The sequence below is a fragment of the Zootermopsis nevadensis genome, unplaced genomic scaffold (assembly GCF_977971745.1).
Source record: "Zootermopsis nevadensis isolate Lab colony 2312 unplaced genomic scaffold, Znev_1.0 Znev_ptg000021l, whole genome shotgun sequence".
Taxonomy (NCBI): domain Eukaryota; kingdom Metazoa; phylum Arthropoda; class Insecta; order Blattodea; family Termopsidae; genus Zootermopsis; species Zootermopsis nevadensis.
In genome coordinates, this window is record NW_028259153.1 from 10,109,036 (window position 1) to 10,132,689 (window position 23,654).

A 23,654-nucleotide genomic window follows, 5' to 3' on the forward strand; every position below is an offset into this window, starting at 1 on the left:
ATATAATTATTTGTCAAGTTTAAAATAAAAATTCTTGAAATCAGGAGTTAGATTACATTAAAGTCTCAAGATTTAACAAATTACACATATGACTGAACAATGGTTTGTACTTACTTTTCGATAATTATGAGCAATTAGGAGATACCTGCGATCAGCAGAGAATTCAAAATTAAATGGTGCGTCTGGTATCTGCAAATCAAAATGTATGTATGAACAAATGCTATTTGGAAATACAAGATTATCATGCGCCTTTAAAAGACCTAGGCACAAATGGGAGGATAATACTGTGAATTAAAATAAAAGGACAACGGTGAGAGGATGTTGAATGGAATCACCCGGCCAGCAGGACGCTCTTCTGAAATTTGGTAATGAGCATTCCTGTTTCACAAGAAGCAGAGAAATTCTTGACAAGCTGAGCAAATACTATTAATAGCTTCTTTAAAAGGACTGTTTCATGGAGGTGCTATAGGTGGTATGGATTCTCTGCATGCTTGCAGGCGCCATCTGAACATCTGCCGGAATAGCGTGATGTAGAACTAAAAATAACAAATGAGAGAGGTGAAATGTTAAATCAAAATGAAACACACGTTTCTTACCAACCTTATTTGTCGTTATCAGAAACCTAGTAGTCACGATGATCTTCGATCTCCTTGTTGCGACATCAAAAAGGACGGCATCCCCCTGATCATTTGTGTAGAAGAATTCAGTGCCTGAAAAGGAAAAAAATGCATAATCTTAGGTAGAGACATTAAAAAATTAAATTATCATAATAAGTCATTGATAGAAACATATCAGTACACAACAAATTTTGTAAAAACTACAGATTTTACATTGAAGATTTCTGTCTTCTGGGTTGTTGCGCTGTGTAGTCTGGTCGATGTTAACCACCGTATCAGAGGTCATACTGCCTCCGTCATCAGGGCGATGAAGATTTCTGTCTTCTGGGTTGTTGCACTGTGTAGTTTGGTAGATGTTTACCAACGTTTCAGAGGTCATACTGCCTCCGTCATCAGGGCGATGAAGATTTCTGTCTTTTGGGTTGTTGTGGTGTGTAGTCTGGTCGATGTTTACCAACGTTTCAGAGGTCATACTGCCTCCGTCATCAGGGCGATTCTTAGTATGAAGATTTCTGTCTTCTGGGTTGTTGCGCTGTGTAGTCTGGTCGATGTTAACCAACGTTTCAGAGGTCGTACTGCTTCCATCATCAGGGCGGTGAGTAAGAAGATTTCTGTCTTCTGGGTTGTGCTGTGTAGTCTGGTCAATGTTTACCAACGTTTCAGAGGTCATACTGCCTCCGTTATCAGGGCGATGAAGATTTCTGTCTTCTGGGTTGTTGCGCTGTGTAGTCTGGTAGTGGTTTACCAACGTTTCAGAGGTCATACTGCCATCGTCATCAGGGCGATGAAGATTTCTGTCTTCTGGGTTGTTGTGGTGTGTAGTCTGGTCGATGTTTACCAACGTTTCAGAGGTCATACTGCCTCCATCATCAGGGCGATGAGTATGAAGATTTCTGTCTTCTGGGTTGTTGCGCTGTGTAGTCTGGTCGATGTTTACCAACGTTTCAGAGGTCATACTGCCTCCGTCATCAGGGCGATGAAGATTTCTGTCTTCTGGGTTGTTGCGCTGTGTAGTCTGGTCGATGTTAACCAACGTTTCAGAGGTCATACTGCCTCCGTCATCAGGGCGATTGGTTGGTTGGTAAACATCGACCAGACTACACGGCGTAACAACCCAGAAGACAGAAATCTTCATACTCGACGATAATCACAAATCATACTTGATTCTGGTCATTTGGATCGTGATGCCATATGGCGAAGATATCACCTTTATCACCTTGTTCTGTAGTCAGGGAAAATCTGTTCATCTTAGAACCCTTAAATATAAAAGGCGAGTTAGTCAGGGGGGGAGTCAGTCCCAAAATAAAGAATCAACTCCTGTATCAAATCAGTACTCAATTCCACATCATACTAATTTATTAGTTAAAATACACTGAATGTGTATAGTATGATTGTTAAGTGGAATCATATTATGAGGGTTCCAGTTTGGGCATCTTTGGTCTCACCTGAGATCCAGGTACCGTTGAATCCATTTGGAGCAAACCTTCCCTTTATAATGTCATCCAGGGAGAGGCTCGGTTCACCATACAGGGACCCCGCACTCATGATAGCCTCTGCTTGCTTCTCTTTTGCCGATCCTCCAACCAGCAACACTACACCAATGATGATCAGCACCAGGACTATGATCCCGACGGCGATGAACGCTGCCACATTACGCCAGTTATGGTGTCTGCCCTTCGACACCAGTTCCTGCACATTCATAGGTCAAATGTTAAAAGGGAAATTTACAGAGACGGAGTGTCGTCCGTTACCACAACAGTTAGTCAGGCATTACCATACAATTGTAACGAAAATATCTAATCTATATCGATATCGAATAATCGATATCGAATTGATATCAGGTGACCCTTAACATTACTACAGATTTCATCAATGTCGCGATCCTGAGATATGTAACCTCTGCAGTTGAGATAGTGTAGTTAAATAACCTAAGAACGTCACGGTGTAGAAGTCTGTAATCCTCTTTCGGGGGTTTCGTGTATTTTTTCATACTATTCAGATAAATTGTTAGACAGTACTTTCAAACAGACCACCCCTTCTCATCCTGTAATCTCTCTTTAAGTGCAGTGTAACCTACACAGTCAACAAGGTGTCCTTAGATTCTGAAAAAAAGAGGTTTTCGGATCCCAGCACAGTACGTATTAAAAAGGGGCTTAACGCCTTCCAGGATTACTTCATGACCGAGGAACTCTCGACGTCATTGAATTGTATTCTTATTTTTTGGACATGATGTATGTACTTGTACTTGCTCCGTTCATGTCTTGTAAAATGTCTACATGCATCAGAAGAGCGCACGTTTCTTTGGCAATTCTTTGTTCTTAAAACAATAGAACTTCGATATCGTAAATCCATTATGAGACAATGTTAGGTCTTTCTTATTTTCAAATATAGTCTTTACAATTCTTATGCTTTGTTGTTCTACTGTTTCCTTCTCTTTGTCCGTTCAATCTCTTTGTATTCTGAGAGGCCAAAAATTCATTACATGTGCATTGTTTACAGACCCATCTGGTGGTAGTCTTCTTTTGGACTTTGCAAAGAATAACGACGCATAACATACATCAAGGAACATGAACACTGGCAAATAATAGCTCCGTTTGTATTAATTAAAAGCGGTGTTAGAAACATCTTTTACTTCGTTATAAAAGTTACGTAGTATGGCGGTGAAAAAAGCTTATGCCTTTAACAGAGGGAGACTTTTTAGGTTTTCTGAATGCTAAAAAAAGTACTTTCAAAGTGTCTTCTGCTTGTGAATCTGTTGAAATCAGTTAAAATAAATGAACAATTTATTATGTCAGACCAATTAATTTTAAGATTTTAACATAATTGTTACATGAAATACGTTTTCTTGTTATAATAATTACAAATATGATGGCAATGCGAAGTTTTGACGTTCGTTATATCATATAACCATCACGGTACTTTTCTAATTATGTCCTGAAATTAGTAACTAATTCTAATATTTTTCTCTATTTACAGAAGTATTTAAATACAGGTAGGTTCCTAAGTTCTTTTATAACTTACAGCTTTTTTAAGGTTTCTTGCAGGCGTGCAAAAAATAAACCGGAACTCTCAAAACCCAGTGTGAAAATATATTTTATTGATTTCAAGGGCATGATGCCGGAAATTCGAATCAACAAAATGGCTGATTTACAAGAAACCAAATTCTTACTCTTATGTCTATTCGGTTTGACAAATGAGCGTTGTTGGTGTTCATACACCCAAATATAACTGTCTGTCTGTCTGTCTATGCAGAGCGTCGTCAACATTACGTCATTCTGGGATGACGTACATCCCTCTGTTTTATGTTGTTAGACTAAATATCTCCGATTATGCAGATGTGTTGTTGGTACGTCCTTCCAGCATTATACACTTGATTTACAAACTACCATTTTACAGTTTTCACTAATAGATCGTTTACGTTTTGCCAGAAATTCCAGGAATTCTTCGTTCTAAGACATGTCTCTTTTGCCACAATTAAACTTCGGGTCCAAATTTTCTGTTGTATGGTAATGCATGCACACACAAAATAAAATTTCACTAAGTTTTGATGGTGTGTAGATTTAATCGGTAATTATAAACCACGTTTAGCAAAGTTGCATATAAGAGGATGTTGTTTCGTAAACATTGCCCTTCCTTCATTCAGTTTAAGATGCCGATATATGGCTTCAGCAGAAATCTTAACAGCAGTCTCTTCACCCCGGCTGTAGGCGGTTCAGGAAAGCCTTTGAAGTTAGTTCTCAATTTCAGGGAATGTCCACATCCCCAGTGGCCACATGAATCTTTTCCCTGTCTACAAAGAGGCAGGAAGAATATTGCATACGAGGTGCGATCGGAAAGTTTCGAGACTGTGTCAATAGAGGGCGAACCGGATGTAGTACGAGCTTCTGCCGCTAGGGAGTGCGGCCTACATTCATAGTGAATCAGTGTGCCAGCCGGCATCATCGAATTAGCATTTGTTTCTTAGTTACGGGCGTTTTGGTAGTGCATTACACCGACCCTCCTGCAATTTCGGAATGGCGTGTGCATCAAATTTTGCCAAAGACTCGCCAAAACGGCTACGGAAACCTATGAAATGCTAAAGCAAGCATTTGGGGAGTCCGCAATGGGTCGTGCACAAACTTTTGTGTGGCATTCACGTTTTAAAAATGGCCGAACCTCTGTCGATGATGACGAGCGTTCTGGACGACCATCTTCGAGCACAACGCCCGAAAATGTTACGAAGATTCGGCAGGCCATTCACGAAGATCGACGTCGTACCATCAACGACTTGTGCGACATTTTACGCACCTCGTACGATCCACTGCTTAATATGAATATAATATAAAAGAGGTTTAGTTCTTCCTTTTACTTTTATGATACATCTACGAGATTATAATCGAAGTTAGGAAGTTCGAAGATTTTAGTAAGAACATTTGGTCATGCTGCTGGCGTAGTATGCCCTAGAAATAGGCGTGAGATTATGACAACCAATGAAACTGAAGATAAGAAAGGAAGCGGTAGTGATCTGATTTGAACATTCTAGATCCCATAGGAGAAACAAAGAAATCCAAGACATCTCAAACCATCGTGATGTATGGATCATTTACTTGTTACTCCACCTACGTTCCATTTGTAAATATATGTTGATAATCTGGTACTTCTGTTTGGTTATTATGTGATAGCTGCATCAACTGTTAAGTTTGTGTATCGTCAAATGAGACATATAAGAAAGAGTGCATTGGTATTTCGTGTCGTAGTGCGCCACGTCTTTAAAAAATATCGTTAAAATTTTGTGACACTTACAGGAACAATAAGTTCGTTGCAAATCTTAGACTCATAAAATGTTGCGCTACGCTACATTCTAATATTCTGATAGTCGAGGTTTGGCGTTGACTGTTATCGTATATATACAAATGGTCCATCATACCGCAGTAGCACGTTAAAGATGCTCCCTCAGTGGTCGTCGAAAACATTAACCTCATTTTATTGTTAGATACAAGAAAGCAATAAAATATAATTAAAGACTTAGATACTTAACTTGTCATGGACTTAGGGACCTTTCCAGGTCACTGGTTTCCAAGTTCGATTCCACATAACCGAATTGTATGGAGCGGACAATGGATGCGAAAAGGTTGAAAGCCTAGTTCACAATGAGCTGGCAGTTGTAACAAAAAATAGCGAATCATACAATTCTCTTATCACATCCGTTCCCCAGTCGTCGTAATTCAGTTCAGTTCCTTTATTTGTGCATCATAGTGTGTTCACGCAGGATGTAAATTCCTCATGTGCGACATTTTTTTACGGATTGCTTAACATTTGCAGTTCAAAATTGCGAGGAAACGACTTAGCTCACTACGAAACGACGCAAATCAAAATTAACCAGTCAGTCACTACGAGATCGGAAACTATCAGAAAGCAATTACAAATTCGTAGAATTACTGTAGAAGAATAAAAATAATAAACGAAGGGAAGACCTTGGATGGGGGTGAGAGATAGTCGTATAACAAAATGTTATGAATTATGGTCAATGAGAAAAAATAAGTGATTAAAAACTGTGGACTGATTGTAGGAGACTTTAGGCTAAATGGGAAGGGACATGCCACTGAGTCTAATTCTATAAGTTCGTAATGATCATGGCGAACAAAACGAGAACAATGAAGAGGAGAGACAGGAAAAATGACACCACTTCACTTCATTCATCTCGTCACCCGTTTCTTCTCTTCCTCCCTTTGTCATTCTTTTCTTTAGTGACAACAAAGATTCTGTGTTCATGGTTCAGCCATTTCATCACTCTCCCCATCTCCAACAAAACACACTCTCTTCCTCAATATATAATGGACTTTACGAATCGAAAAACATAAAATATGTCTATGTAATTTTCGTCTTACTTTTTCATGATACCATAAATTAGTGCTCTGTGAGCTATCGATGTACAGTCGTATCTTCTTTTTCTTTTCGTACCTTCATTTCATTCCTCCCTCCCATATTCCGTCCATTTTTTTATCCACCCTATCTTTAAAATTCTCCCCATGTCTCGTACGCAGTTAAAAAAACCCGATAAGAAAAAGTGTGTTTTGTTATTCTAACGTTTTCCGCTAGGTTCGTCCCCACAAGCAGGCATGCTATACAATTCAGATTTTCCTGTCTCCTGTTCGTTCTCATCACTAACATGAAAATTATTCCCTCAGCACGATTCGCAAACGTTCTCATTCTCTGCACTCAAATCACAACAACACTCTTAATTGTATTGGGCTTAACGTTCAACAGCCATGTTTTTAACTACATGCAAAAACGGGTTCTTATTGAGCGCGCGAGCTGGTGAAAATAAATTCTAGATTAAAAACGAAGAGTTCTGATGTATAGTTATAATGGACATTGCCCAGTAACTACAGAATACACAAATATTCTAGTTTTATGTTAAATCGCACAGTAAATGTAACCTGAAATGATGAGAGAAATGTAATTTTGTAAAAAAATAAATACACGAAGCAACGAGTGTTAATAGCTACGTTTAACTTTTTTGTTCGTCCGAACTTCATTACACGCTTGTAAATAAAACGATAAATAGCGTAGACGACTGAGGAAAACCACTGAAATCTAGTCAGGCTAGCCAGTCTTCGGGTTGCAATGATAGAGCTGAAATCTGACCTTTAATTCCAAGCAGACCAGACCATAAAAACAACAGACAACCGCTGATAAAATAAATGATACGTAGACGTAAAATCAATTACACGCGATGAATCACGTAGCGAGACCTATAGCACAGAGGTTCCCAAACTTTTATACCTTGCGCCCCCCTTAAAACATTTCATAAATTTCACGCCCCCCTTCCAGAACAAGTGCAAGCAAACAGAGTTGACATAAAATTTAGCTATGAGTATACATTTTTTTATAATTTAGTATACATTATTCAACGTATTTAATTTTAAAAACTGTAATAAAATATACGCTTCATACCTGGATTGGTGGGATGGATGTGGTTGCTTCTGTGAGCATATTTGCCGTTTACTTCCTAAAACCGCCTATGCTCTACGAGTCTGAATTCTACAGCACTGTAAGACAACTAAACTGCTTCAACCAAGCAAAGGATGTTAAAAATGTTTCTCCACATTTCGTTAAAAATATTTTTCATACAAACAACCCCCCCCCCCCCCAGAAAACCACTCCCCCCAGGGGGGGGCACACTTTGGGAACCTCTGCTCTAGCATCTTGATGATTCAATTGGCGGGTTTAATTATGACATGTCAACATGGCTTCATTCGGTCGGGAACACAAAGACACTTGACTGAACATGATACGTCACAAACATGTCACGCAAAAACACATAACAAGGAAAGTATCAGCTAACTTCTCAACTTGACTAAGCACAGTGAATGTTCATAAGAATTAAACGCCTTAGTTTCTGTGGTTGTTTCATATTCTTCATGATTGTCATTATTCAAGATTTTTCATCTTCCTGTCACTTCACCCTTCGTAAATCCAAACATTGCTCTTAAATCCATCCCAGATCAATGGGGGGGGGGAGTGACCAGTGTTTTACCAACACTGAGAATTCACGTGAAGACGTGAAGGCGTAATGTGGGCCTATTAGCCTATAGGCGAGGTCTATCGGGGCAGTATCAACACTCACATCACGAAGCTACTACGAGAAGTGACATGAATTTGTTACCGAAAATGCGGAGGGAATGTAGCGCTATAGGTAGGCGTAACAAAGGAGGTGCAAGACACTAACCGTCTCCAAGGAGCATTGCCTGTCTTGAGATGCTAACAGTAGCTCAGCTATTCAAGAAATATCTCGTCTTTTATATAACACAAAGATTTCAAAACAGCCCGCTATTTATCCCTGTTCTAAACCCGATAAATTCATTCTAAACCGTCATATACTATTTATTTAAAATAAGATTTTTATGATCTCCCAATTCAAGTCTAGGTCTTTCTTTGTTTTTTTTGTTTTTTTTAGGTTTTCTGACAAATGGCGAATTGCCCTGACAATGAAAGCAGCAAGCACTTCTTAAATGTCAATAAACTTCTATCAGACTACACGGCGCAACATCTCGAAAGATAGTTACCGTATATTCACCTCCTTGTGAACCTAAAATCTCACCCATGTACCAAATATTTCAGATACAAAATATGGAAAACAATCGAACATCATTTATTACCGATCCAACCAGCTAAAACAAAGTCGAAATTTAACAGTTGTTTTCATCACTTACCTACTATACATTACGCATTTCATAAAAATATAGCAAGACTATTATTGGCTTGTGACAGCACTGCTAGGAACAATAGCACGTCCACCAGAAATCAGTACCGCCACATACCACTACTTTCCTTGCATTCAAAGACATAAAACGCCTGTAAAGAGAGAATGGCTGTGCTGGAGACTTGCAGCAGTAATATAAAAAGTGGCCTTGGTTTCAAATTGACTCCTGATCCAATCATCGTCTGCAACTAAGATCTACTCTTTACGCTGAATGTACCCTGGATATCGTGCAGGGTGCCAGCCAAGGCCGTTAGATGTGTATTTGTTTATTTGGTTATTTACGACGTTATGTAGACTGACAAGGACAGACAGCGTCGAATAAAATATAAGGCGATTGGAAATTAATCGGGAGAGACGTGAGAAGAAACGGTGGTGTCCTATTTTAGGTTATTACAGAGGTGACTGAGGAACTCCACGAGAAATTCAAAATATCCCAAGTCTGAGTCAGCCGACCATTATTTAACCGAACTCAGGACAGCGTTCGGTGGTGGGCTTCTATTTATTTATTGTTTATTTAAAGACGATTTCAGTACCAGGCTATACAGTGTCGGATAAGAGGACGACAATGGATAATAAATTGGAAAGGATGTGTAAGGAAGTGGTCGTGGCCTACCATGGCGAGCTTCTACAGACATGGTAAATACCCTTCCGGTCCCAAGTTAAGATCGGAAATTTGTTTACAAGCTGATAACATCAGCTTCTCTAAAGGCCTATACTCCATGGAGTTAGAAGACGCCAATCGCATTGGAACGCATTTGACAATCCAGTCCCTTGCTAGTATTAGTGTAAACATAAAATTCAAACAGCCAAGTACATTTATCTTCATATTAAAGCCATACAAATGAAATAAACAATGCATAAAAGAACGAATCGCGAAGGAACGAAAGAAAAAAAGATGCATGCATTAAACCATCATCGGTGTCGTAAAATGCCACACGCGCAATTCGTCGCCTTTCCTATATCTTGCATTGCCCACAGCATTTATTCCATCATCCACTTGTTTGCACCCACAAGCGAATCTGCTGCATTCCCTTCTGCTCGTGCTATTATGCTCGCAGCTTTCACTTCGTAATTTTCAATATGTTTGTCGAAAGAATTATTCAGTGGGACACATCTGTGTGTCTTCCTCGTAAAACCAACAGCAAATATATACCAACCAAATACTAGCTCAAAGCCCGTGGGACATGCTAGAAAGAAATTTCTCAACTTAACTATCCTCACCATGACAGAAGTATTAAGATTCAAGATTTCCGTCTTCTGGGTTGTTGGGCTGTGTAGTCTGGTCGATGTTTACCAACGTTTCAGAGGTTATACTGCCTCCGTCATCAGGGCGATGAAGATTTCTGTCTTCTGGGTTGTTGCGCTGTGTAGTCTGGTCGATGTTAACCAACGTTTCAGAGGTCATACTGCCTCCGTCATCAGGGCGATGAAGATTTCTGTCTTCTGGGTTGTTGCGCTGTGTAGTCTGGTCGATGTCAACCAACGTTTCAGAGGTCATACTGCCTCCGTCATCAGGGCGATGAATATGCCAACAGGGTGCGTGGGGCTAGGTTCATATAAACTACACAGCGCAACAACCCAGAAGACAGAAATCTTCATAATCACTGCTGTGAAAACCTCAAATCTTACATTAAGATTCAACATCGCCAATCACACTGTCCAACAAATATGAACTTTTTTTGTTCCCCTGGCACGTCTAACTGCCCGTCATAGATTTTTATATCCAGAACACAAAAATGGAATAGCAGTGACTCAAAACATTTTTGGCATTCATCAATCACCCACCTATTGGTCGATGAACGTTTTCGAGGCCTGCAAAGAACTGGGTATCAGGCAAAACATGCCTATGCTATCGGATTAACCCTGTTACTGAACACATCGGAAAAGCCAAGGACCACTTTCAGGAGCAATCAGAGATTACACATTTTATTACTGTGTATCAAATATTTCAGTAAAGTACGTTTGCTTAACTTTCAATTAAAAATAAAGTTATAAATATATCAACATCCTGGTGGTGGAAAAATTAACATTCCATTTTTGAAATCACAATTAAAAACCATCAAATACATCTAACAAAACCATCATTGACCATTGACCAGGGTTATCGAAGTCCACCACTGCACACTATTCTGAATCAACTTCGATCACCTCACACGTCATAAACCATCGTCATACTCTACATTTTAATATTATCCTCCTGAATTATTATCGATAATTCAGATGTCCGTTTTCAAAGAGGTTAGTTCAAGCATATCGTCACCTAATTACCCTAACAACTTTAAAAAGTCGACTTACACATTATAAGGTATTTCGTTGTTAACATTAACAAAACAATACTGAAGTTACAACTGCACCATTTTTCAACACAGCCCTTACTGATTTTCAGCAGTAAAATAATGTCGGCTTTGCGCTAAGCACCATTTCTGTCGTGAACGATCCGATAAGCAGAATCCTGATTAAACTGCAGGTGGCGTATCGTTTCATCAATATTCACTCCCCAGTTGTCGATAGTTATCGCACGGACATGATCGATGTTTCTTTCAGTCACAGATGTGACATGATGCTCTGATTTACTGTGCGTCAGTGACACTACTAGGCCATTCCAAAGTATTTCAGAGCATTTGAATCCAACTGTACACGCAGAACACTGACATCATAATCTGCACAGTCTGTGATGAATTTAATCACGTTTCACACCTTCAACAACAAATATCTGGTCTTGTTTAGTGCATGATGTGGGTACGTTGATCGACGACGTTCATATAGCTGGTAGGACAAGACAACTGAACAGTCAGAATCAATTAAAATGGCACAAATAAGAGATTCAGCGCTTGTGATTGTGTGCATATTCGGTAGTGAGACGAATCGCAAAGAAAAATACGCAATCTATTTGCAGATACTTGTTGATTTAACCTCAAAAGGTACAGTGCACAAATCACAAAGTCCCTCAATTACATTATCACGTGATTTACGAATACAATTCTTTCGATAAAAGCTATTCGTAAGATGAAAATTTGTAAATCGAAAATTACTATTAATTTAAACGTAAAATAATTCTGACTGGTTTCCAACTCCCACAAGAATCACTCAATATTTTCCCCACATCTCTTATAACCATACAAATAAATGCATTATTACTTTTTATAATAGGTAGTTATTACCTATTTAACTCTGTGAAACACTGTTGAAGTGTAAAATAAAATGTGTACATTGTGCACCAATTACTGTAGTTACCGTATACACATAAGAACTTACGTAAACAAACAATAAACTACTGTATTCCTACGCGTTAGTTACTTACGAAGCGGACGTTCGGCCCTCTAACGAATTCTGGTTCTTCGTTGTAGCAAAAGTTCGCATATCGGAAGTTCGTACATCGACAGATTGGTATCCTAGGCCTTACTTCATGCCTTTTATGTCAAAATATTTTCACAATCATTGTTTCCTATCACACGATTTTGATATTTAATCACGGCAAGCTCCATGATTCGTGCTCGCCGTTATGCTGTACAATCTGTTTTCACAAACGAGGCTGCAAAGTCTGAGATTTGATGTTCTTATGGCTGTGAAAATGTAGGTCGTGGTCTACGATGTTCTTACGCCGTGTAATTTTTAAGGTGGTTACAACCTACACAAGTCATAGCGATGTAACGGAAGTAACACCAATCCTACCGTCTTCTCTAACACATTGCAAATACTACTCAGCGGGCCAAGGAATAAATTTGCCATGGTTCAATAACATTAACGTTTGCTTTTATATGTAGCCTACATGCATCGTCACGATTTGCACTTTCCTTTTCAGAAAAGTTTTCGAAAGCCAACTGCCCCAGGCACTTTATTGTTGTGAACAAGTTCGAAGATGACTCCAACTTCACTGTTCGTTAACGAATATGAAAGAAGTCAAACCAAAACTTGGAAAAGGTAAACTCAAATTTAACACAGTGAAGAAGAGTTCTTGTTGAGAAACCAGTCGTAACTGGTCTAAGGCTGTTCAATCAGACAGCCTAACAAACAGGTCTTCAGTTCTGTTACCTTCTGTTAACTAAAGACGGAAGCAAAATCCAGCTTCCAAGACATTGTAGTTTTATAATTTTCTGATTTAGACAATGGAAATTTTTCAAAATTTTACATATTATTACGCATCATCGTTAGGATTGTGTATACATATTTTTGTGACTCGTGTATGGTGAATATTTATTTTTGCTGTCGCAATAGGGTGAGGCTGTCTGTGTGGAACGGGCCGCTAACGGGCTCCATGTCCACCCCCAAGATACCACAGTGAATATGGAGCAGCGGTGGAATAATAATGATAGAGAAAAACCTTAAGTCTTGGAGAAAAATCTGTCACAGTGCCACTCTGTCCACCACAAATCCCAGACTGACCGATCTGGGCGCAAACACGCAAGTTCGCGGTGACAAGCCAGCAATTAACCGCCTGAGCTGTGACGCGACAATGACAGAACGAGACAGCGTGATCTAATCCCCTTTAGAATTCACCACAGAACCAAATCTGAAATCAAACTACGTATTATGGACTTCTGCGCTCAACGAACAGAATTGCTATGTGAGACTATAACACTATACGAAAACTGGGAAGGTTCCGAGATATTCCTGGGCTATGCTAGAAGGACTGACCAGCTGCTTCGTCCTAAACGAGGAAGGGTATCATAATGTTGTTAATTTCAAATATAAATATCGGCTACATTTATTCGAATGATATTTCCAGATCAGCGTGATAAAATTCACACACGCCACCCGTGTGGTCCGAAAATCTCCCATTTTTCAATCCATAACTTTAACCTTTTAGCATACCAAGTGGTCTTGTGCACGACTACTCAAAGTATCAATTAAGAAATTAAACATTAATGCTTCGAAATTATCTGCAAAACTTCCTTATACATATAAGCTTATCGCATCTGTTGACCCCCTAAGTAAACAACTTTGACTTTAACAATACAACAGCCATTGGCCGCAACTGCTTGATTGTATGATGGTTGTAGGCCTTATCTGTTGGTCGCTTTTTGACATTCAAGTTGGTTAACTGACACAATGATATGAAATACATACTTAATTTTAAGATAATTTTAACATTAATCTAATGGTATTTCACAATCGACACAACAGACTGGCATTTGCTATCCATTTGTTAAAGTCAAACTCTGGCAGACTGAATGAAGAAATCTGATTCTCATCAAACCACTCATGGTGGAGGTCACGAATTGGAAGATGAAATGTCAAATGGCACGATGTGCAAGGAAGAGGTTATGGGCTAGTCTAAGCTGGATTTTCGTAGAGAATTATAACACTCAGAACAGCGTGCCTCCGATCGTAGATTCAAACTTAGGACCTTAGTACGAAGCATCAAGCTCTGTTCATCCAATAAGGTCTCCCAAAGGTCTTGAATACTGAGCATTCGTGTACAAACATTTGCTGTGCAGAAACTTGGATTTGCTGGAGGCGGTAATAGGTGGCAAACGATGGCTTTGCGAAGGAGATAACTGTCCCGTTAACCGATAAACTGTATCTTCAAATCGTGATGAGAATTAATTAAAGTTCATGCGAGCTTCTAGGTAAATTAGCATACAGCTCGCTTGCCTATTGTATATAATCCATAAAACAACTCTACTCTCTGCGCTTGGATTTCCATTAATTTTAATATAAGAGGTTTGAAGGATCTTCTGAAGTGCGATTTCAAAATCCTACATCACGGTATCTCATAATGGACCAAGTGAGAAATTAAAACATTATAAATGCTTTATCTTTCCTGGAATAACATAAAACCTAATTACACTGGTGCGAACACCTCATCAGGATGGAAGGCGACAAAACACAAATATTTTTGGTGTTTTTTTACTGCAATGAAGTAAAGATAACGGGGAACAAACTGAAAGGTAAATTTATTATTCACAAAATGAGAAAGGCCTTAGGCACAAGCAATTTAGGCCTACTATGTAAATGAATAGTAAGAAAGGCTTCAGAATGGAACTAGTCAGCTTCTCATACAGAAGACCTGGCTTCTAGACACGAGTAGATTCTTTTTATCCTAATAAATTTACTACCTTTGTATTCAAACTCTTCTGAACGAAATATATGGAAATAATTCACGCTCATCTTGTATTAAAAATTGAAATAAAACTGACATGTTACACACGTGGAAGAAATATTAAATACGTACAAAATTATGGTCGGAAGACCAGGATTAAAGAGACAACTTGAAAAATCTAGTAAAAAAGTAGAATATGCTTCAGTCAGTATATAAAACCGGTAATTTCGGAACACAATAATACAGTGTGCCCACGGAACTTAAAGATTGTTACTGAACACTGCTTTTCATAAGTGACAGACCTACGGACAAGACATCATTACAGCATGAAAATAAACCGAGGACACAGTATTATATAAGCAAACTTAATTTATTGTTAGAATTTTTAAGGGCAACAACCCATTCAATTTTAGAAGAAAAACATATTATTGTTGTTAAATGTTAGAAAATCAATTTTATTCCGGTTAGCTCATCGCTTTAAGACAAAGGGAATTCACCCTCCCAGTAATGGCCTGTCAACGGGTATACAAACCGCAGATGAACATTTCCGTGTCGAGATATCGATTACTAGTTCATGAAAGATTCATAAACATTTCTAGACCTTCCACATTTCGTGTTTATTCATAAAAAAGTAAAATATCCGTGTCGTAATGAACACGACAAAAAGCGATCTTTCCACGTAGTACATGACTCATTGTTCGAAACAGCAGTAACATTTAAAAAGAGATGCGTACATTTTAGTGGTCATCGCTGTGTTCGTAACAGCAAGTGGATAAATACATACCTTTTTTTCGCAGGAGGCTGGGAAATGCAGTTAAAAATTAGAGAAAAAAACGAAAATTATGCAGTTCGACGGATCATCTATACGACCACGGTTATTAAGTCAACAATCTGGCTTGACGGTTACTGACCTCATACGTAACACAGGACCTATTTCGTTTTATTAGATTTTTATCACTTCATTTAAGCGATAGGTTTACAGTTATCAACTCGAGATCATTTAAATTTATATTTTTTCACTAACCATAATATCACTCGGCGATATAATCTTAGCAACGTTAAATAAACAGAGAATATGACGGACTGATCGTTTATTTAACGTCTATCAACTGTTGAAGTCATTTATTGACGAATCAGAAGTGTTAAGCAAGACATGCCTTTCAGATAATAATGGGTTTTTGCGCCGTGTAATCTAGACGTTTACCAACGATTCAGAGGTGCCTGCTGCCTCCATCATCAGTACTCATCGCCCTATTTCCTAAGACCCATTAATAATACCGTTTCATATTCGCCTATGTCTCTTCCCTCTAGGCATTCCAACGAAAACGTTTAAAAAAATAATTTTGTAAAGTCAAAATGAACTATTCAACTTGCTATAATATAAAAGTCCAAGCCATCTGCCCATAAGTTTCATTATTACTGACGCATCACATAAAAATGCATCATTTCGCGGGATTATCACATTCTTGTCCCATTTATGACACGAATAAGCGGTACTTCAATTCAGAAACTGCTCTGAACACATAAGGTGATATTCACAACAGCGTAGTTAAGGAGTACAGTAACGAATAATATCAGCTGACGTGGTATAAATAATCGTGTCACGTGGTATACCCAGTTTCCTCAAACCTCTTGAAACCGATTCCTGAGTGAATAATCAAAACAATTGTAAATAGTAAATTCCAATACCTAATTCCAAAATTCCGGGAATGAAAGTATAATTATTACGTATAGTATGAAGCAAATGCTACTAAGAAATATTGATGTTAAGTTAATTTCATCTTAGTGTTTAAGTTTTGGTTTAACTTTAACGTGCTGACAATCGCAAATGACCATCTCCATTAAGTGGACTTCATTATCGAATCACGACAAGATTAATGTAACTCTGTCACCTTATGAAATGCTCAATAAACAGAGAAAAAAACATTTTTAATTAATTAATTAATTAACAATATCGTTTAATGATGTATAAAATTACAACGGTCAAAATGAACTAATGGATTACATAATTCTCATCATACGCAGTTATAGTTATACAAAAATAAATGTGACACAGCAGCTGTCAGAAATGATCTTGACCCGAGCGTATCTATCGCTGTGACCCGCAGGTCAGTAACACTTCGCAATGTATTCATTACGTAAGCGGTGGAGAGGGTTGCGTGCTCCAGTTCAACCCCAGCGCTTAGGCTGTGTTGCGGGTTGTATAGGCTAGTGATGTGGAGTGCTTCTACGTGAGCAGTAATTATTAACAACATGCTGGTATTTATTTATGGGCCTGAGTGTCCGAAATGTTTGCCAGCGTTGAAAATGTATCCATAAATCAACATTAAAATATGTGCAAAGTTTAAGGGGAAAGTCGGATATTGTGCGAAACCCTTTAAACCCCAGTGGTAACTATGTGATATCTGCTTTAGTAATCAACAACTCTGCATTTTACCTACAGAGTGAAGTAAATATTATATTAGTTTGTTTATTATTTCCCTGAACAGCGTTATTGATGTAGGATTTGAGGTTTTCACGGGCGGTGAGTCTGAAGATTGCTGTCTTCTGGGTTGTTGCGCCGTCTAGTCTGGTAGATGTTTACGACGTTTCTAAGGTCCTTGCTGCCTCCATTATCAGGACCTCTGAAACGTCAGCAAACATCTACCAGCAGCAAGGACCTCCGAAACGTCGGTAAACATCTACCAGACTACACGGAGCAACAATCCAGACGACAGCAATATTCAGCGTTATTGATCTTTGTATTGGAGAAATGTGTTTTCTTTGAGGTAAAAACCGCAACTAAAGGCGAATGCCGGGATAGTACAGACAACAAAATTATCCTTCTGAATCCTTACCTACTTACCACTCATATCCATGAACATCGCATAAAGACGGGAGTGAATTCAACTCTCAAAACGCAGTTAATATCAAACATGTATCAGTGGGAAATGTTCAGAATAAAACTTGTATAATTATATTATCACTCCCTTATGGCCAGACATCAATACGATGGACACATTTTTTTCTCGTTTAAATTCACTTTTTTATTTTATCTTTCGCTACGGTTTCCACTGCAGTTGCTTTATATTCTTCATTTATCAGATTTCAGTAGAGTGTAGACGGAGTGATCGAGTCACAGATTACAGTTCACTGCTTCGGTCTCGTCACTTAAATGGATGTATTTTATCCTACATTCGCATTATTTACACACTGGACGATGAATATTCATAACGGATCATGGAAACTCTCGTTTTCTTGAAGCAAACAAAACTTCAAAAAGATTTCAATATAAATCTTTTCTGCGACACTTTCTTTTCGTGTGTTACACAGTCTCCGAATTTTTCATCCAGAAACGACAAAAAAAAATCTAGGTCGGAGACAGTCTTCTTTTCCGATTCATAGGCTGTTTTTTGCATTTAATAACGAATTGGGGACTCCTGCCCGAAAGCGTAAGCGATCGTTTGTCTGACCCCACGTTTATTAATCCCAATCGTTGAACACGTCAGCCGAATTTTATATAATTCAGTGTTTATGCCATGCCAAAGAATGTCTCCTAACATCCACACTTTCTGATCCTTAGCTCAGGGAATAAATTCCCGGGATTCGACTTCCAGCAAAACAGGGGGTTTTCTCTTCGCCTCTACATCCAGGAATCTGGGGGCAAAAACAACTCCCCCCTTTCAATAGATACCAGGGATCCCATCTCCAAGGATACAAAGGCCGGAGCGTGAAGCTACAGTCTATAATGCATACCCACCTCCCCCACACTATACCTCTTCATGTTCTGGTGCTTAAACGTAGAATAAATTTCACCTTAAAACTCAATAAAATGACTGGCTACAAGTTGGACGTCCGGGGTTCGATTCCGGACAGAGGCAGAAATTTTCTCTTCGCCACCACGTGCCGGGGCCCACCCAGGCTCCCACTCAAAGGGCACTGGAAGTTTGTTTCTTGAGAGCATCAAATATAAATTAGTACAATATAAGTCGACGTTATAATGCTTTATAATAGTTTCATACAGAAATTTAGTGCGACAGAATCGACGTTAACTTGGAAGAAAACACACGTAAATATAATTTACTATCCTAATCTTTACTAAGCACGCAAATCGATAACCTCGTTTTACGTCCAACTGTAACCCAAATAAGTATCATTGACTTGGATTCTCCACCGTCTACTTTTAAACTGCTAATACATTTTTAACCGGTGGAATCCAGATATTTTAAACGGTTTCCGGTGGCACCCCGCGAATGAGGGTGTACCTGTATTTAATCTATATAGAATTTATGTACGATTAACGTGAACAGAATATCTGATAACGTCCGTAAATCCTAGCCCATATTTCGTGCCACAAACAATTCGATGGATTCGTACATGTCGGTTCATGGTTTTACTAACGACACCTTTTGAACTACATATCGATAGATGGTAAGATGGTTGTGAAATTTAGATATTGAATATCCAATTTTAGGGTTCTATTCCGTCATTTTCCTGGAGGGACAAGAAAAAAACTTTATTCAGAAATACAAATGCATTGTGTACAAGTGTTCTGCACAAACGTAATGTGTAGAAGTGCTCATTCAGCACAAATTCACTTCTAGCTCTATGTTGAAAACGTACGCCCCCGAAGTAATTATCATTGTTAACTAATGCATTTCCTGTGTTTGAAACTTGTCTGCTACAAAACAGTCACGTCCTTTCTTGTTTCGAGATGAAAACTGACAGGAACTGCCATTATCACTGGACATCTGCAATACAGTTTTGGTTTTATTGGGTCTTACTATGAAGCAGCTTGTTTGTAAAGTTCCTGCGATTCATCAAGATTTTTTAAATTAATTTTTCTTTTAACGGGGAGGGGGTACTTAAATTAGGGCAGGGCTTAATTTAAGTGGTACCAGACTCAGATCCATAGGCAGGAGGTACCTTAGAGCTTAACTTAGTTTTTCGTGAAATTCGACTATAAATATAGAATTAACAGTACGCTGAGACCCGAACCCAGGAAAAAGAAACCAAACTCGCCATTGGAGTAAACTAAAAACTTGAAATTTTAATAAACGATAAGGTAGTTAGGAAATTCGCCGCACTTTATGGAGCCTGAAAGCTCGTTCACAGCAGCTTGCCAGTGGTATCTATTATGAGCTACATGAATCCAGTGCAAACACAAACAAAGTATGAAAATGAATTACCGTCAGACTGCCTACTTAACATCTCCAAAGTTGTGGAAGAATAGGAAGTTAGAAAAGTACACACATTACGAAGTGATAACTTGTGGTTATTATAATGGAACAGAAAACGTTTTACGAGCTAACATTTAGAACGATTTTCTATAGTGATGTTCAAACACAGGCCACATTAAGTTCTAAGTGTGTCTACAGTAAACGTAACGTGGATAATACACAGACAATAAATTGATGTATTTTGTATAATTAACCATTAACACAACACAACTATTAAGACCACAGAATAATAAATTCTTTGGCGACAAGCTTAGATACAAAATATTATCAAGAGACCGGTGTAATGCGTGGATATTTTCATTTTTTAAATTAGGTCAAATGAATCTATTTATGGGCCTATATAATCCAATTTTTAATAAATCCTAGGAATTTTACAACTGAAATTGGAATTCTACATGTCTATAAATAAATCTATTAGACCAAAGATTTGATATGAAAATGATGGCGTATTACACTATTTAAGACTAGCCTCCTGGTGACATTTTGTATCGAAACATGTAGTTATGAGTCTATATTTTAGGGTTTTAACATTTAGTTCTATTGGTGGTGAATTACACAAAACAGATTATTAAAAAGAACATAATTAGAATGCTTCATTAGAAGAATAAAAATACATTTACGAAAGCAACACACTGGCAACTGATAAAACATAGTGGACAAAGTCGGCAGTTGACAGCTGATATGCGAACTGTTCGGTGGATGACACCGGCCACCTACTCTGCAGACTCTAATGTGCATGTCTAGAAGGCAATGGTCCTTACAAGAAGCTAAAAAATCCCGAAAAACAGTAATAATATAATGATCCTGGAGTTTGGGAAAATAACCAAAGCAGAATAAAATTATTCCTGTAATTAAGATGAAGCCAGATGGACACAGAACTGACGAAAAAGTACACTCCAGGGGTTCCTAATGAAATATGGATGCTGATTGTTCAACTTCACCCTTCGGCCACTTTTATCCCGTTTAAAGAGACCAGGTACTTGTCCAATAAAAATGTTTCTCCCACGATTCATTTAAACGAGAATTTCGACTGTCGTGTACTTAGTTTTGGCACTCCTGGTCCCGAATTATTAGCTGCAAAATGTATCTGGTTTCCAGTAGAATGGAGACCAACTACAACGTGAATACACATTCAGTAATGCAGAGACTTATTATGTGGGGGGGGGGGGGGGGGGGGGAGACACACGCAACATTTTTATGTTGAATCAAATGCTTTTAGGTACAGATACTTGAATGAAAATATATTATGTAATCAGAAGGTCACGGAGCACTTCAAGCGCCACCAAGTCAACAGTACAGCGTTGCCATATTTGCTACCCTGCGAGTTATAAGCTGTCTTCACTCGCCTGGGATCCGCTGTTCGTGTTGCAACTTTGTACAATTTTGATGTGACCTTGAATCACAACCTTTTTAAAATTAAACGGGGGTGGGGGGGGAAGTTCAATGTCATCTGAAGCCATTTAATGCCGGATACCTCAATACTTAATTCAGTTTCTAAATACGACGTACCGACAAACCTGCCACCGCCATTCAGAAGCAAGCACTATTCACAAAAGAAAAGCTGATAATGGATAATATACTTAAATTTCATATTAAAAATAATGCAAATGGTATTATTTCTGTACTCAGTCACGTACCTGCAATGCAAGTGAATCAACCGGTTTAGGTTCAATTTTAATATTGAAAACAAGCTTATATGCAGATGAAAATAAATATAACTTAGTTTCAAGTTTTGTCATTGAATGAACCGGTTTCTTGTATGCCTGGTAATAAAAATGTACGTAAATGAAATTGTTTCTGTACATCTTTGTGCTGATAATTTAAAACAGCGAAATCTGCTCAAGCTGTTAACGCTTCTGACATGTATTCGGGAAGTAACTACTTCGAATCTCAACTGTGACACCAAATATTCTGAAGTTTATCGCGTTCCCTCATTTCATCCTAACGAGTGATGGGATAGTATATTTAAGTAGGCCATGGCTGTTTCTTCATCAACCCTTTCAATTTCACTGAATGCGACCCTCTCTCTCTGTCGACGCTAAGTAACCGATGTGCATGATAGTGTGTCATTAAATATCTAACCAATTCATCTGAAGATGACAGCCTTATGGGATATTGTGCCGTGTAGTCTCATCAGTCTCGTATAAGTAGACAGATGTTTCAGAGGAGTTTACTGCGTACATCATCAGGGCGATAACAGTAAGTACCTCTGAAACTTCTGCTTCTACGAAACTACACGACGCAATATAGCAGAAGGCTGTCATTTTTTTAGCCGCCGTGAGAACCTGAAATCTCACAGCAATGTAAGCAGATGAATCAGTCTGTAGGCGTACTGATAAAGTAGGAATTAATTATATTTTGTACCTAGAATATAAAGTTAAAAGAGAGGCAGGTCTATTTCATTTTGTAATGATTCACGAGTGTTAAATTGCGCGCGCGCGCGCGCGAACACACGTACAGATAAAGACTCTAAACTAAACTGTCTTACAGACGTGACTTGAGAACTATATTTTCGAAGTAATGAAATATTCATACGGCGACAATGCGTCCGTGACCTGATGCTTCATATCACTGATACCTGAACATCGTCCGGCCTTCTGGAACGGTGTCGTCACATAAGTATTGACACCAATTCGCTTGGCCGAGGTAATAACATCAGCTGACTATATAGTACCTGTAAATTACTCTCTCCATTAGCCTTATTGCAAAGTAAGACACACTGAAGTAACGAGCACTAGCAAACTATTCACACGGCGGCGAGTATGGCCATCTTCTGGGTCGTAGCTCCGTGAAGTATAGCAGAAGTTTGCCGACGTTTTACGGGCAGCAAGTATACAACTCTAAAACACTGGTAAATTACTGGACTACACGACAGAAGATACATCTTTCTCTTCTTATGTACTGCCCTGTAGGTTTATAACTACGTGATGTCACATATTTCTGTTTTCATTGTTTTGTCTAGATTTAATTCATAACTGCAAGGAGCAAAGTCCTTCTTGAAAATGTGATAGTACAACCAGATATTCAAGAAATTTCCCGGTTTTTATGAAAGCAGAATATTCATTAACACCTTCACAAGACCCTCCAAAGTGTCCCTGTTCTGATCCAGATGAATCCAATTCACACCATATTTCCCCGAGGTCCATTTTAATATTATTATCCTACCATCAACTCCTAGGTCTTACGAGTAGCTTCCGTTCAGGATTTCCAATCAAAATTTTGCACATTTCTCAACGCCCCAATGCGTGTTACCTGCACCTCCTATCTCATACTCCTCAATTTGATCATCATAAACCTCTAATATTTAATTAGGAGTAGACCTACGAACAATAATTAATATAATTAACTTGGATAAGAAGAAATCAGCTACAAAAAAACTACACGAATTATTTTTATCCACATTCCTTAATCCTGAACCAGACAAATCCAGTTCACATATGACAAAAATACATATCTACCTCATTAAATGTTCCGTATAATAAAGAAACGGTGATTTAAGTAGACAGCTGTCTTCGTCCCTGAAATCCACG

The 23,654-nt window shown here is 38.5% G+C and overlaps 1 protein-coding gene across 3 annotated transcripts in view; it reads right to left on the bottom strand.

The window, feature by feature from the left end:
* The window catches only part of LOC110837357 (venom dipeptidyl peptidase 4-like), a 60,972-nt gene that overhangs the window by 13,698 nt on the left and 23,620 nt on the right, over nucleotides 1-23,654 (bottom strand). For all 3 annotated transcript variants that reach the window (XM_087352852.1, XM_087352850.1, XM_087352851.1), the window contains exons 2-4: nucleotides 2,063-2,306; nucleotides 601-710; nucleotides 115-189 (exon numbers count right to left, since the gene is read on the bottom strand). In XM_087352852.1, the coding sequence (XP_087208978.1) occupies nucleotides 115-189; nucleotides 601-710; nucleotides 2,063-2,306 (429 nt within the window). The remainder of the gene's footprint in view (nucleotides 1-114; nucleotides 190-600; nucleotides 711-2,062; nucleotides 2,307-23,654) is intronic.